Below are 15,012 nucleotides of genomic sequence, written 5' to 3'. Positions count from 1 at the left end.
CTGGATGCACAGCGGGCCCAAACCGAAAGGAGAAGCCGGTGGCTTTTAGAACAGACATTTTGCTTGAAGGCACTTTAGGCCCTATTGCACACTTGTAGAGTCCTTGAGCGGCCAAAACTAAAGAGAACCCCCACAAATGACCCCATTTTGAAAACTAGACCCCTTAACCTTAACAAATTTATCTAGGTGTGTACTGGATATTGTTACCCCACAGTTTATGAATTAATCTAAGCAAAGCGGTAGGAAGAAAATGACGATTTTCATTTTTTTGGCGATTGTGTCAATTTAAAAACTGGTTTTTTTGTACAGCACACATACCCATTGTGGCCCCAATCTACTTACAGGACGCATGGCAAGGCCTATATTGGAGGGAACAACCATTGGATTTCAGAGTACAACGGAATAAATTTCAGGCCCTATTGCCCACTTGTAGAGCCATTGAGCGGCCAAAGCAATAGAGAACCCCCACAAATGACCCCATTTTGAAAACAAGCTTTTCTAGTATCTCCTTCTAGAGTGTTCAGAACGAGCTCTGTCTGCAATTCCAGAATGGTGCTATATAGCCGGATGACACTTCATAAGCAGGCTACCTTATATGTAAGCATCTTGCGCCGTTTGTATTTGGTGAGGTGGCTTAGAATGATGCCAACCAGTAAAACTACTCAATGTAAATAATGACGATGGTACTTAAAAAACAGTGTGAACGTTGTTTTTCAATCAACAGAGATGTATGAGGGCTTGTTTTTGTGGGAGGAGTTGAATTTTATAATAGCATCATTTAATGTACCATATGGTGTATTGAAAAAACGTAAACATTTTCATAGTTGGTTTGAAATAGAAAAAAATTCAATTGCAACTTTTTTTTGGAGGGCCTTGTGTTTATGGCATTGACCTGCAGTGAAAATGACGTGTTAATGGTGGGGGCATGGTCTTACCTTCAGCAGGAGTGGACACTCGGCATTGGAGCTCTGTGCATCATCCCATAATGCTGGCCAATCCAGAGAGCAAACAGCTCCCAGGAAGCTCTAAAACATACCCTACCACATCTCTAAGCCTGGAGGAATTGTTCGAGCAATGGACTGAGCTCCAGTGCTGCTAGCAATTATTGCAAGGCATTGCAGCCTGGTGAGGCCTACTGACAGCTGAGATTCTGGCAGCAAATAGTTCCCCTTACTGGCACAAGTGCTCCCCTTGTGCTGAAGCACATCTGACAGTGTACAATGACTTACCACCTGTCCTTAGGCTCAGTGAATCTGTGCCATACTGTACCAGGAGTTTCTCCAGCATTAGGTGTGACATAAGCTAGACTGGGCTGGGCACTTTCATCTCTCTGCTCCACACTGCTCAGATCCTCTTACAGATCCAAGGACTTATTTATCCATCACCCACAGAGCAGTAAGGGCTGCACCCTAATTTTTTAAGGACCCTTCTTCTGAGGGTCTGATTTCTTTCCTACTGCGAGGAACTGATAGACTCTCAAACTCTGAGCCTTTTATCCAGTGCTTGGCCCTAATTTTTCAGGACCATTATTTCTAAAGGTCTACATTTTAAACACTACTGGACTGTAAATATAATGGGGGTAAACTGCCCTAATGTTTAGGAACTATCTGCCTGTATTCTGCATTCTTTTGGATTTATACATATTTGCAGCTATGTGTTCTAGGCATCTGCAGAAATTCTGTTCTTTGCTGCCACCTAGTGGATGTTTTGTATATAATCATTTTAGCAGATTTTAGTATATTGCAAAGGCTGTGCCATTTAAATTCACACACAGTCAATAGTCCTTATTTACAGCAGCAATCTTTTAAAATCTAACTACTTTTTTTTATTAATTATGCTCTGGCCCATTGTCGCCCCCTGCTCTTTGAATATTAGTCTCTGCAAACATTTTTCTGCTGCTGACCACAGTACCTCTCTCAAAGACTGAACTACAAGCTACTGCCAGCTACCTTTTTATTTGCTCAAAATATTGATGCCCAGAAGGAAGTTGAAATTGGGGTTGTCTACTCACTGCTTCTCAGAGCTTTATCAACAACAATGTTACATGCTTCACAAGCATCCAGCCCTCATAGTTCCGGCAAAGAGTCCCCAGTTTGGATTGAACAACCTATGGAAGATGTAGGAGACGAGTCTGCAAGATCTAATTATGGCACATTGAATCCATATTGAGATCTGAACTCTTGCAAAATCAGCGAACCTAGACATTCCTCGAGATGTTATCTTGGAATTACATTATGATGAAGTTCGCAGCTGTATTCTTGCCGCAGCCAAAAACCTTTCCCTTTTGCCGGGACTACTGGTTTTGGTTTAGTTGTTTGCGGATATAGCACCAGCTACCTTACCTAGAGGACATACGACATATGACCTATTACAACGGTTTTACAAAAATAAAATATTCGCGATAGATGAGATTTCTGTTTGCGCTTCATTTTCAACACAATTCACAATCTTACCTGGTTTGCTTACTTTAAGACGGTCAAAGAGTGGATCGTGCTCCGGGTCCATTTAGTCTACAGCCTCTCCCTTCTCGACCAGCAGTAGAGAAAAGAAGGCTCCAAGAAGGCGCTCCAAGTGGTGTTCTAAGTGGCGCCAAATACTCGTGCTCCAAGTGGTGTCTAATTTCTAAATATGGGGGTAAACTCGTCCGGTGACCCTAGGGGACCACAACAAAGTTATCCACAAATAGCTTTGCATCAATCTCCTACCCCGATGGTATCCTGCTGCTCTTCACTTAGATGCACAGATGGTCTCAGTGATATAGATTAGAAAGGAATAGGATAAGCACAAGACGCGCTCAGTAGTGGCCAATACATTCAAAATATTAGGAAGGAGGACAAATTCCATTCCTCTTGTGTGGAACCATCCACTCCAGGAGCGCCTTATCAAAGCAAACTGCTATATCTTCAAGCAATGATTTTATTCAGTCCGAAAACATAAATAACATCTGTATGACACGCCGCGCAGGCCGCACAGTATATCACCATGGCAACGTGTTTCAGGGTAAAACAAACTATTCCTATGCCAAACTTGCCTCTATTATTATAATCCACCTGTCTGGGAAATTGCACTAAATTTCCCTACTGTGCCCACACCCCTGTCTGCAACACATACATTTTAGCTCATAGCGCTTTAGCGCATACATTTTAGCCGCTAGTGCTCATTTCCCTCTCTGCTGCACATACATTTTAACCAATAATGGTTTAGCTGCTAGTGCTCATTTCTCCGGCTCCCTCTAGTGACGATTTATCATTATAGCCGCTGAAAGATCTCGCACAATTTTAAGCGTGTCTGTCTAGAACATTTATTCATATATAAAACATTTTTGCTATATAACAATTTTAGGGTCTGGATTACTTGTTAATACATACTAATTCATGTATCAAATGCAATTTAGTCCCTCACTATTAGCCTTCCACTCTAAGGCTGGGTTCACACAGGGCGGATTTGCTGCGGTTTTGCCGCAGATTGCCGTTGCATATCCGCACTGCAGCAAATCCACTGCGTTTGCAGTGCAATGCAGCACAAATGAGATTTGCCAAAAAGCTGTTCTCACAGGACGGATTTTTTCCGCACAGCCGCAGTGCGGAAATGCAACTGCGGCGCGGTTTTAAAAGGTGCAGCATGTTCATTCTTTGGTCTTTTCCGCAGCGCTTTTTTGTCCATAGACCTCTATGGACGCAGCCAAAACAGCCCAAAATACGCGGCAAAAAGTACAGAAAGCGCTGCGGAAAAAAACGCTTGCGGATTTTTCCGCACGAAAATCTGCAAGCCCAAATTAACCTTTGAAGCGGTTTTGCCGCAGAAGCAGTTCTTCTGCAGCAAAGCTGCAACGGAAAAACCGCGGCAAAACCGAGGCAAATCCGCCCTGTGTGAACCCAGCCTTATAAGCAGTTTTGAGCACTATGTTTTGATAATCTTCACTTGTTTGAGACAGGAAACATAACAAGCTTAAAGAGCTATAACATGATGGCATTGGTTCTTCAACTTGGTGGTGAAAAAAGTTAGTCAGGCAGCTGGAGTCGGTGAAGAATTTTTGGCAGTCAACAAAATTCTGGCACTAGACTTTCGGAGATACGTCTCTGGTTGAGCTTGCAAGGTACTGTGTGATGGCATTCCCAGTTCGAGAGGCTCTACACTTCTGATTAGCAACATCTGACAAGCAAAGAGATGGGAAACTCCCAGGATTTGATGGGGGCATTTCCATTGATAGAGACTTTCAATTGAGGAAGAATCTGGCACTGGGTCTTCGCAACATTTAAAAGTAGATATTGACCTGGGAACACTGCTTTTAAGGTAGACTCTAGTTATTCTTACACTATGCCTGAGGTGCAGGATCCATTTTCCCACCCTGGGTCATCCTACCCTAGCATGTAACGCTGCAGAAAAGACATCCATCCAGTTCAGCCTCTTATTGTTAGGGCTGGCCAGGCCAGATAGACAGGGGCTCCCTATGCCAACCCTCTCCCGTGTCCCTACCTACTTGCCAACCTGGGCTAAGCCCCAGGGCGACAACTGGGCGACAGTCCCTACGCTGCACTAGTGTCAGGGATCCAGGGAAGAGGGACTGGGAGACAGACAGGTGGGAACCTAAAGGTAACAGGGTGTAATCAGAAACAAGAGAATAGTCAAAACCAAGCCGGATCGGAACCAGAAAGCATGTGCGCAGTACCAAAAGATAATCAGAGGCGAAGTCAGAGGCATGCAGTAGTCAAACACTAGAAATCAAGTCAGAGATAGCGGGTGTCGGCAGAACGGATGAAAACCAAACACTGGCAATGAGAGACTGGCTGACCAGGTTTATTTGTAGAACTCCCCTCCAAGAGGGCGGGGAGAAGTCACATGACCACCAGGGGGAATCATAAAAACCGCCTCCCCCAGGCGGCGCACACTGACCAGAATGCCGTGCGGCCAACCAGTAGACGGGCACGCCTGCACACGATGAGGGGCGCACCGCCGGCCGCCGTGACCAACCACCAGAGTGGGGGAACCCCAGACAGAGATGCCAGCCTGGACCCCTGCACCCCTGGTGGCAACCCCAATTCTAACACTTATCCTACAATATTGATCCAGAAGAAGACATAAAACCTAATCAGGTAGAAATCAGTTTTCCTCATTTTAAGGAATAAATTCCTTCCCAACTCTAAATCTGGCAGTCACAATAAATCCCTAGATCAACAATCCTTCTGATGTAGGCTAGCGACTATAACAATGTAATATTGTCATCCAGACCCCTCGTGAACGTTTTAAGGGAGTTCACCATTACTTAAGGCACCATTCCATAGTCTTACTGTTCTTGCATTACCCCTTCAATGCTAAAGAGTGTAAATGTAAACCCTCCAGCAGAGGAGTTTGTATAGGGCAGGGCCACTCCATACGTGTTTGACAGCTGACACCCACCCGCAACATTATTAATGGTAATACCACCCAACATTTGTACCCAACAATGTCGGTCACCCGCACACAGTCTAAAAGTGTCCAATAACTTGTCCGCAACTGGCAGATGAGTATATGTTCCATTGGTATCGGTTCTAGCTCATGTATTTTTACCTCGCATGCTTGCATTTAAGTCACTACCCATGTGCACAGCATGTTTAATACCGTAATGTAAGTGATGCATCTTTGGACGCCTGTTTGGGGGTACCTCGATTCACAGAGCTGCAGGATGATGTGAATCCTTTGTAGCAGTTTTTCTAGCTGTAGTCCCTGCAGTTTTGTTCTCTCAGCGACATCAATTCTGGCGTGTTATGGGGCTGCATTTCTTAAACACTGGCTGCCTCTTTTCTTGTGCCACTGTCCCTCTCTACCAGGCGCAGAATCTCCAGGACACGTCCTCGACGACTTCCGAAGTCAACTCCTCACTGCTTTGGCAGCTCTCTCTTCTTGAAATGCAGTCTCTTTTAAGGCTCAGTACCACTGGAATTGCTCTCCAGCTTACAGCTTTCTATGATTTCAAGTTTTCCAGATCTCCCACTTGACCTCTGCCAATGGGAAGTTGCATACAACACTCGATAAAGAAATATACTGCAGTAATGTATGATGGCCAGTAGAGGTCGCCCTTATATCATCCAAATTACATAACTATAGACACTATAACACAGCTCAGTACAGCACAAACTCAAACCTGGACTCCTTCCTTACAGAAGCTAATCAGATTGGTTTGACAGGAGTGACCACTCATAAACCTATGCTGATATGCAGTTATACTGCTAATTTCATTGAGGTCCTTCAGGATGGCATCTCTTAGAAACCTTTCAAATATTTTACCCCAATAGAAGTTAGACTTACTGGCCTGTAGTTTTCAGCTTTTGACACCTTTTTGAATAACGGCACCACATTTGTTTTGCTCCAATCCAGTGGCACAGATCCTGTCATTATGGAGTCCTTAAATATAAGAAACAATAGTTTATCACATTTCTTAATTAACTTAGAACCTGGTTGTATATGCCATCAGTACTCAGCAATTTGTGTATTTTAATCTTTTTAAAGTGGCTCTGCACTTCTTCCTGGTTTAGACTAATGAAATTTAATGGAGAGTTTACTTTATCACTCTGAATTTCACCTGACATTTCATTTTCCTGAGTGAATACACTGGTGAAAAAACTATTTAACATATTTGCTTTCTCCTTATCATCCTATACTATTTTTTCCTCATTACTTTTTAAAGGGCCTACACTTTCCATTTAAATTGTTTTGGTGTTAATATAGCTGAAGAACAGTACTGTTTGCCCACCTTGTGGGAGGCCAGGGAGAGACCTGCCTCCCCGAATTCCCACAAACGACTTCTTCCTTGAAGACCTACACTAAACATGTCTGCCTCCTGCAGGCACTAAGCTAAAACTGATTTAGTTCAGTGCCTGAAGGAAGGGTATAGCTGATAGGAGGGCCGAACTATTTCTTTGCTTAGTGTCGCCTTTTTGTGGCATCAGCTATACCCAAGGTCTTGCTGTGTACCACAATGAACGTGACGAGAAAGTTATTTTACAGTAAGTTATACCAAAAATCCTGTTTTTACTTTATTTAGAAATTAGTCTCTTTGTCTCCACTTGCTGCTTTTATTTGCTTTTTACACAATTTATTTTGCAGCTTTTTAAAGCTTATTTACTGCCTTCTTACTTTTAGTAGTTTAAATGTTTCCTATTTCTTGTTTATCACCCCCTTTACATCTACAATGATTTTCTCCTATTACTAACCCTTTTATTCCTGTAAGGTATGAAGCGCTCACAGTATCATATTTAAGATGTTTTAAATATTTCCCATTTCTTGTTTGTACTCTTATTTCTGAGGACATTATCCCCGTCAATATAGCTAAGGACATCTCTAAGCTGTTCACATTTTTAGGAAGGCAAAGTTTAGTATTTTTGTAGTTCCCCAAAATAACCCTACTTAGAAAGACAAGTGGAAATTTATTATGTTATGGTCACTATTTCCCAGGTATTCCCCAACCTGCACTCCTGTCTGGTCTATTGATTAATATTAAGTCCAAAATGGTCGTCCCTCTAATTTATACAACATAAGCCACAATGATAAATTTGGCACATTTTTGTGTCTAGTCTAAGTTTACATTGTCTAACCATTAAATTGAATTAATAAATGATTTATTAATGTGCCACATTGTGTTTTTTTAATGTGGTGGTTTTTACTCACTCTGGATGTTTTGTGATTATTATTGGGTCCATGGTTTTTTGTTTTCAAAATGTGGCAAACTCTAGGTATGCCAATTTATTGGGGTGTTTTCCCATTGAATTTTCTATAGAAAGACAAAATGCATGTGTTTATAAAAAAGAAAAAAAGCTTGTAAAATCACATGAAATTCATGGTGTTTTTATATTTTGTAAAAATGCCACAAAAAAGTGGTGTGAAGGAAGCCTTTAAGCATCCCTCCGGGCCTGAAGAAAGAAAGGTGTCCGAACTGCTTCTCTGACTACCTGATGCATACTGTGCATTAGTATTCATCTGTAGCCTAAGACACTACATGCTGCTCTGACTGCTCAGCACGGCTCATGTAGGCAACACTTGTCAATCAAAGCAGGTGTAGTGTCTTAGACTAATGAATGATGTATACTAATTCACAGTGTGCATCAGGTAGTCGGAGAAGTTGGTGTGGCCACCTTTGTTTCTCCAGGCCCAGAGGGTCTATTATGCTAGTAAAATGACATTTTAACAAATTCATATGGTGCCAATGCTGTGTATTGAGGGTTTGTAGTTCCTATAAAAAATATTTCTGTATGTATAAAAACACAAATGTTTTTTGAATTAAGGTCCTTTTCTAATACCTTTTTTTTCCCCCAAGGTGCAGTTGATGCAAGTACATCAGTTCATTTATATTTTCATACACAATGCCACATGGTAGACTGAGTTTCTCCCGTGATGGGCTGTGGGACAAGCAAAGTGCTTCCCGAACCTCCAAAGAACATCCAGCTGGATTTAGTAAAAAAGGTGGAACCTTATCTAGCCCCAAAGAATGACCAATACAAACATTTTATTACAGACCACGGACGAATAGACACTAACGGTGGTTCCCCAGCTCCTCCCTACGCAAATGGCTACCCACACAATCCAGCCGAAACTGCTGACCCTAGGAGACATAAAGTAGCTAAATACAGAGCTAAATTTGATCCACGAGTCACCGCAAAATATGATATTAAAGCACTTATCGGTCGAGGAAGCTTCAGCCGTGTTGTGAGGGTGGAGCACAAGGCCTCTAAGCAGCCATATGCCATCAAAATGATTGAAACTAAATACAGAGAAGGTAGGGAGGTTTGCGAGTCTGAACTTAGTGTCCTAAGGAGAGTTCGACATACAAATATCATCCAGCTAATCGAAGTGTTCGAGACACAGGAAAGAGTATATATGGTTATGGAATTAGCAACAGGTGGAGAACTTTTTGACCGAATTATTGCCAAGGGTTCCTTTACGGAGAGGGATGCCACTCATGTACTACAAATGGTTTTGGAAGGAGTGAAATATTTGCACACTCTTGGGATTACACACAGAGACTTAAAGCCAGAAAATCTTCTGTATTATCACCCAGGAACAGACTCCAAAATTATGATTACAGATTTTGGTTTTGCAAGTGCACGAAAAAAAGGGGATGATTGCTTAATGAAGACGACCTGTGGAACACCAGAATACATTGCTCCAGAAATTCTTGTAAAGAAACCTTACACAAACTCTGTAGACTTGTGGGCACTAGGAGTCATATCCTATATTCTTCTGAGTGGCACTATGCCGTTTGAGGATGATAATAGGACACGTCTGTATCGTCAAATTCTAAAGGGAAAATACAGCTACTCTGGAGAGGTATGGTTTTTTATCTTGTTTATATCCCTTGACGTTAAATAACATAATTATCCACAATAAGGAAAATGGGGAAAATAGATGGCACCCACCCACAGCAGTTAGATTGTACCATAATGAACAAGCAGGAATATTTCAGCAGTAGTATGCCTTCATAGATGTTGTTTGACCTTCTGTCTACTGACACTTTTTCGGGGCCCTGTTAGAGGTATAAGGTTCTATTTTGAGCCTCCTTTGTAGATCTGATATAAAATGCCTGACAAACCCCATTATAGTCAGTGGAGTATGTTAGATGCTGTTTGTGTCAATGGTGTTCTAGATTCAACACTTTAAGACAAACAGCCAAAATCTCGAGTACAAGTGTGAACAGAGCCTAAACAAGTGTACAGTTGATCACAGGGGGGGGGTGCATCTTTTTTCCATTGTTATTATTGTGGATTGTGTTAACTATTCTCTTACTTTAGTGCAGACGTTCCAGGCCACCAATTGGGTACTGTGAGTACTACAGTTAGTACTGAGAATCTAATTCTCTTATACTGAGTTTTAATATTACAATCAGCCTTTCAACTCCTATCAATTTATATAATAAGGCATTAGTGATTTTAAAGATTATTTCTTTATAAATTTCTATTATATTATTCCTATTAAAAATTCCTTTATATATTTTTATGGGAATAAATCATATTCCAGAAGATTTCACTGGTTTGCTCCAGATTGGTTATAGTGAGAAGCTTCATACATGAATGTATGTATTTGAACTCACGGATGCTATCCGTCAGCCCCCATACCCTTCTGGTTTATTGAAAGGAAGTACAATACAGTTATACTGAATATGACGCACCAATTACATGCATGCCTCTCCCAACATCATAACAACTCATGATTGGCCTAGTATGTAATGATGCTGATGATTAACATATGTTTACGCCCCAGGTGTATGCCGCTATGTGAACATGTAATTCCTATATACCCAAGTAGCATAGAGTTTATTAATATTACAATCTGGACCAAGGAATCCAAGAGAGGAGATAAGGAGCAGCTCCCCTCTTATGAGCGGTTGGCATCACAGGTCTTTCTCATAATAAACACATCTGTAGACCTTGTTAAGTCCTGAGGAGTGTGTTGCAGATACCAGCCCAAGAATGCAACACACACAGTGTACAGTATTGAACCAGTTAACCATTTCACTGCTAGCTATTTTCTATGAAGGTGGATGTATGAATATATTTATGTTTGCATAGGCTGATTTAGGAAACACATTTATATTATTATTACTACAACAATATTAAAGTAGGAATAAAACATTTTCCAGGATATTAACCCCAATACTGCGTCCATAAAACTCTGATCCATTAAAAGATTGCAGTATTTATCTTGCGTGATGAACGTAATCAGAGAAAAAAATGTCAAGATTGACAGAATTGTGCCTTTTTTTAGTAACCTATACCCTAAAAATAAGCCCTGGCTACATTAAAAAAAACACACTACCTATCAGGCGCTGTCCCCTCCGCAGCATGTCTGGTGAAGGAGTTTAAAAACTCCGCCTCCAGGAAGCGCTGGCTCTAATTTGTTCTTGAGCACTGTGGCTCAGCCAATCACTGCAGCGCTTGCTGAACCATTCACAGCCATCACATTGAATGTTTTCAATTGTGGGAAATGCTCAGCATAGAGTATCCACTCTTGCAGTCTCTGTGAAATGTTGTGTTCTTAGGTTATCTTTTTTTATCTGCAGCCATGGCCAAGTGTTTCGAATCTGGCAAAAGACTTTATCGATCGCCTGCTTATGGTGGAACCGTCTGAGAGATTGACTGCCACACAGGCTCTTAAACACCCGTGGGTAGTAAGTATGGCGGCATCTTCATCTATGAAAAATCTGCACAGGTCCATCTCTCAGAACCTACTGAAGCGAGCATCTTCCCGCTGTCAGAGTACAAAGTCTGCGCAGTCTGTTCGTTCTAGTCGCTCAACAAAGTCAACAAAGTCTCGGCGTGTGAGAGAACGAGAACTACGCGAACTCAATTTGCGCTACCAGCAGCACTACTATGGATGAACATATTGCACAACGTATAACAGGTTACATTTCCAGTGCCTTATTGTGGGCCAAATTTTACTAAAAGTGAACCAGTATATTTCTTGTTTATATATCAGAGCTGTGCAAGGAAATGGAAATAAGAAGCATATTACACCTCTAAAAGCTACTCTGACCCATCGAAAGAATGGAAAAATCTGACCTTCAAAGCTTAGTGGCTGTAATAAGTGTTATGGGAATACGGCTACTGTGCTTCTGGGGTACTTCCTCTGTAAAGCATTCTAAAATTAATGCTGAGAAGATAATTTTGCAACCACATTTGGATATTTGAATCAAAGTATTACCAGTATTCATTACGGAGTTGTGCCAGGTCGTCAAAATTACCACATTTTAAATGGACCAATGACGGATAAAGTTCTCCTCAGTAATTCTCATACATTGAAGTTGACACTTTAGAAAAAAAAGTATTCACAAGGTTCTACCTTCAATTAATTGTAAAGGAGTCCTATGTCAGTTCTAGTTCATGCTCAACATGTATTAATAAATTCAATTTCAATATCACTCACCCGACTGTTTATGTAAAAGTATGTAATACCCAAACCAAAGAGGATAGCATAAACTATTCAGATTAAATGGCTGCAGACAGGGCCAGATTAGGGCTGCTCAGAGTATGGAGCAGTCGATTACCATGGGACCCTCCCATGCTGATGTTAACTCTCCTTAGTGTCGATTTTCAGGCTATGCCTCTTTGCTACGCCCTTTGTTGCGCCTTAGTAATAGTGCTGCTAAAAGTTTATCTCTAAGGCCGGCTGCACACGACCGGGTAGAATTCCGAATGCGGGATCCCACAGCCGAATCCGACCCTGTGCCTAGCCGGTGACCCCGCGTAACTGTCAGTAGTCTTCTTTCCTCTGTACTGCGGATGGTCCAGACGGCTCGCCGTCAGACATGCGCAGTACACATTTTCCTGCACCATCGCTAGGCGATGACGCAGAATCCGCAACCCGCTCACAATGTTAATTACGGACAGGCCACAGGTCGGACAGCTACCATTGACTTCAATGGAAGCCGTCCGTGTGGACACCACACTAAAATAGAGAATACTGCGATTTTTCTTCCATAAGACAAAAATCATAATTGAGTTTCGCTCATGTACAGAAAAAAGCGCTTTTCCATAGCATGCTATGGAATTTTTGCTGCGGAGACCGGAGACAGACGCCTGCCCCCGGATTCCGCAATGCAAATATGGTCGTGTGCAGCCGGCCTAAATAATAGTCAGTTACCAGCTCTAAATAGCGACATTGATTACAGTGCAGTTACCTCCACTGATCACAGGTGACGCCATCTCTCATTGGTGTTGTTTGCTTTTCCTTTTCTTCTCTACCTGGACCAGACCATGACAATGACTCCTCCCAGCCACAACTTGTTTGGATCCTTGCTTTTCCATCATCCTCCATAGATTTTCCACATCTTTATACAATCCATAGTGCCTCAGATAGTAATTAAGCCCCATGCTGTAAATGCAGCTTTTAGTATCCTCCACACAGTAAAAGTGTCCCCTTTTCTGTTCCCATCAATAATAACGCTGTCTCTTCTGCCTTATAATTAAAAATGTCCCTTTTCTGTCACTATAAGTAATAATGCCCACTTTGTGCCCCATAATTAATAGTGCCCCCCCCCATCTGCTCCTGTAATGAATAATATCATTCTTTCTGACCCCCTTTGTAGTAATGCCACTTTTCTCTCCCCTGTAATTAAATAATACTGCCTTTGTAATACTGTCGCCTCTTTTGCTAGTTTAAAAAAAAACCATAACCGCAGTATACTCCCCTTGTACAGCGCTCCCCAATGCAACTCTGCTTCACTGCTTCTCACTGGATCTGCCAAAATGGGGAAGACCAGTGCTTGGGGTCCCCTCAGCCCCCTGAAGAGCAGGCATAGGGGAAGGTGGGGCCTGGAGCAGGTGCCCCATTTGCACCATTGTTAATCCGGCCCTGGCTGCAGACAACATAATGTGATATGAACTTTTTAACTTGTGTATTAGTTGTTCTACCTGCATTCTTTAATATGGCCGAACACTTTCCTGCTCCTTTACCCTTCTTTATTCAGGAGCGCCTCTAAATGTGCCGGAACTGGACTGATGAAATCTTTTTGTCGCATATCTGTGAGAATATTTGCCACTATGGAAGCTTCGGATGAGCAGGACCTAACGGGGATTTCTGGAACTTTTATTTTCACATCACATTAATGGAAACCTGTCATCACCAAACAACATCATAGACTAGGGGCTTATTCACACGAACGAGATTATCGCGCGTGTTTTGTGCGAAGCGATTTGCACAAATATGAAATCCATTCTTTCAATAGCATTTATTCACATGAGAGATTTTCTTTCCTTGCAGCATGCTCTATTTTTGCACGTTCCCTCGGGAGGAATAACCCATTGTTTCCTAAGGGACCTTGGAAATGATCGCATAGCACTCGCATGCCATGCAATATGCATGTGAGTGCAATGTGATTTTTCCCTTTGAAGTCTATGAGAAATACTTGCGATTAGAGATGAGCGAACGTACTCGTAATGAGTACTTACGCACCCGAGTACCGCCATTTTCGAGTACTTCAGTACTCGCGCGTAAAGATTCGGGGGGCGCCAGGGGGCGGGGAGAGGCGCGGCGGTGCGGGGGGTAGCAGCGGGGAACAGGGGGGAGCCCTCTCTCTCTCCCTCTCCCCCCCCCACTCCCCGCTGCAACCCCCCGCGGCCCCATGGCGCCCCCCGAATTTTTTCGCCCGAGTACGGAAGTACTCGAAAATCGCGGTGTTCTGGCGAAAAAGGGGCGGGGCCGAGCACGTTCGCTCATCTCTACTTGCGATCCTTTCACACACTTAAAATATGCGTCTGAAGATCACAATTTCACAGATGCAGTGCAATTTTTAATCAAAAACGCATCACATCCCATGAAAATCACACGTTGGCAAGCGCGTTATCAGGCCAAGTTTCGCGATATCGTGCTTGCCCATGTGAATGTAGCTTGGTTATGGTGTTGTTCGGTTAGGTGACATGGAGCCAGTGGATGTATTTATTAAAGTCCCCCGCTTCCCGTTTCCTGTGGTGCCCGTTGGTGAAGTCCATGCATCTGACTGTTTTCAGACCACTATGTGTGCGTACTCTCCTATAGACTTCAATGGGAGGTTGCATGCACAGCAGTGCAAAAAGTGTTAGATTTTCAGACTGGGTATAGCTTAGTTTATGGTGCTATTCGATGGCGACGGGTTCCCTATTAGGAATTCATATTCTACATTGATCTCATATCTGTGAAAAGCATGTTATAGAGCAGAATGAGCCAATTAAATGTATATAGTGAACTTCCTTTGAAGGGATTGTCCATGATTGAACTATTGATGGTCTATCCTCATGGTTGATCAGTAACTATGGTTGGAACTATCTTTTGGCCCGAAATATCTTGGCCGCTGCATGGGCTCCTATGGGAGCCAATGACAGTGGCCGGAGAAGGGAGGTTGGAGGGAGTTTAGCAGCGTGACTGCAAAACTCTCTCCCTCTTCTCTCCTCCCCTCTGGCTGATTCCAATGGAAGGGGGTGGGACGAGGTGGAGCTAAGCGCCGCCCCATCCTGCCTCCTCCCATTGCTGGCTGTAAACAAGGGCCGGAGAGGGGAGGAGAGAAGAGGT

General features: G+C 42.7%; 1 protein-coding gene across 4 annotated transcripts in view; it reads left to right on the top strand.

Annotated features, from left to right (window-relative positions):
- PSKH1 (protein serine kinase H1) overlaps nucleotides 1-13,981 on the top strand; it is a 47,547-nt gene extending 33,566 nt beyond the window's left edge. For all 4 annotated transcript variants that reach the window (XM_066582722.1, XM_066582723.1, XM_066582724.1 and 1 more), the window contains 2 exons: nucleotides 8,291-9,300; nucleotides 11,030-13,981. In XM_066582722.1, coding sequence (XP_066438819.1) covers nucleotides 8,368-9,300; nucleotides 11,030-11,347 — 1,251 coding nt within the window. In that variant the 5' untranslated portion in view covers nucleotides 8,291-8,367 and the 3' untranslated portion in view covers nucleotides 11,348-13,981. The remainder of the gene's footprint in view (nucleotides 1-8,290; nucleotides 9,301-11,029) is intronic.
- The last annotated feature ends 1,031 nt before the right edge of the window (nucleotides 13,982-15,012 follow it).

The sequence above is a fragment of the Eleutherodactylus coqui genome, chromosome 11 (genome assembly GCF_035609145.1).
Source record: "Eleutherodactylus coqui strain aEleCoq1 chromosome 11, aEleCoq1.hap1, whole genome shotgun sequence".
Taxonomy (NCBI): domain Eukaryota; kingdom Metazoa; phylum Chordata; class Amphibia; order Anura; family Eleutherodactylidae; genus Eleutherodactylus; species Eleutherodactylus coqui.
Note: the sequence above shows the minus strand (reverse complement) of the source record. Positions and strands in the feature narration are given on the sequence as shown.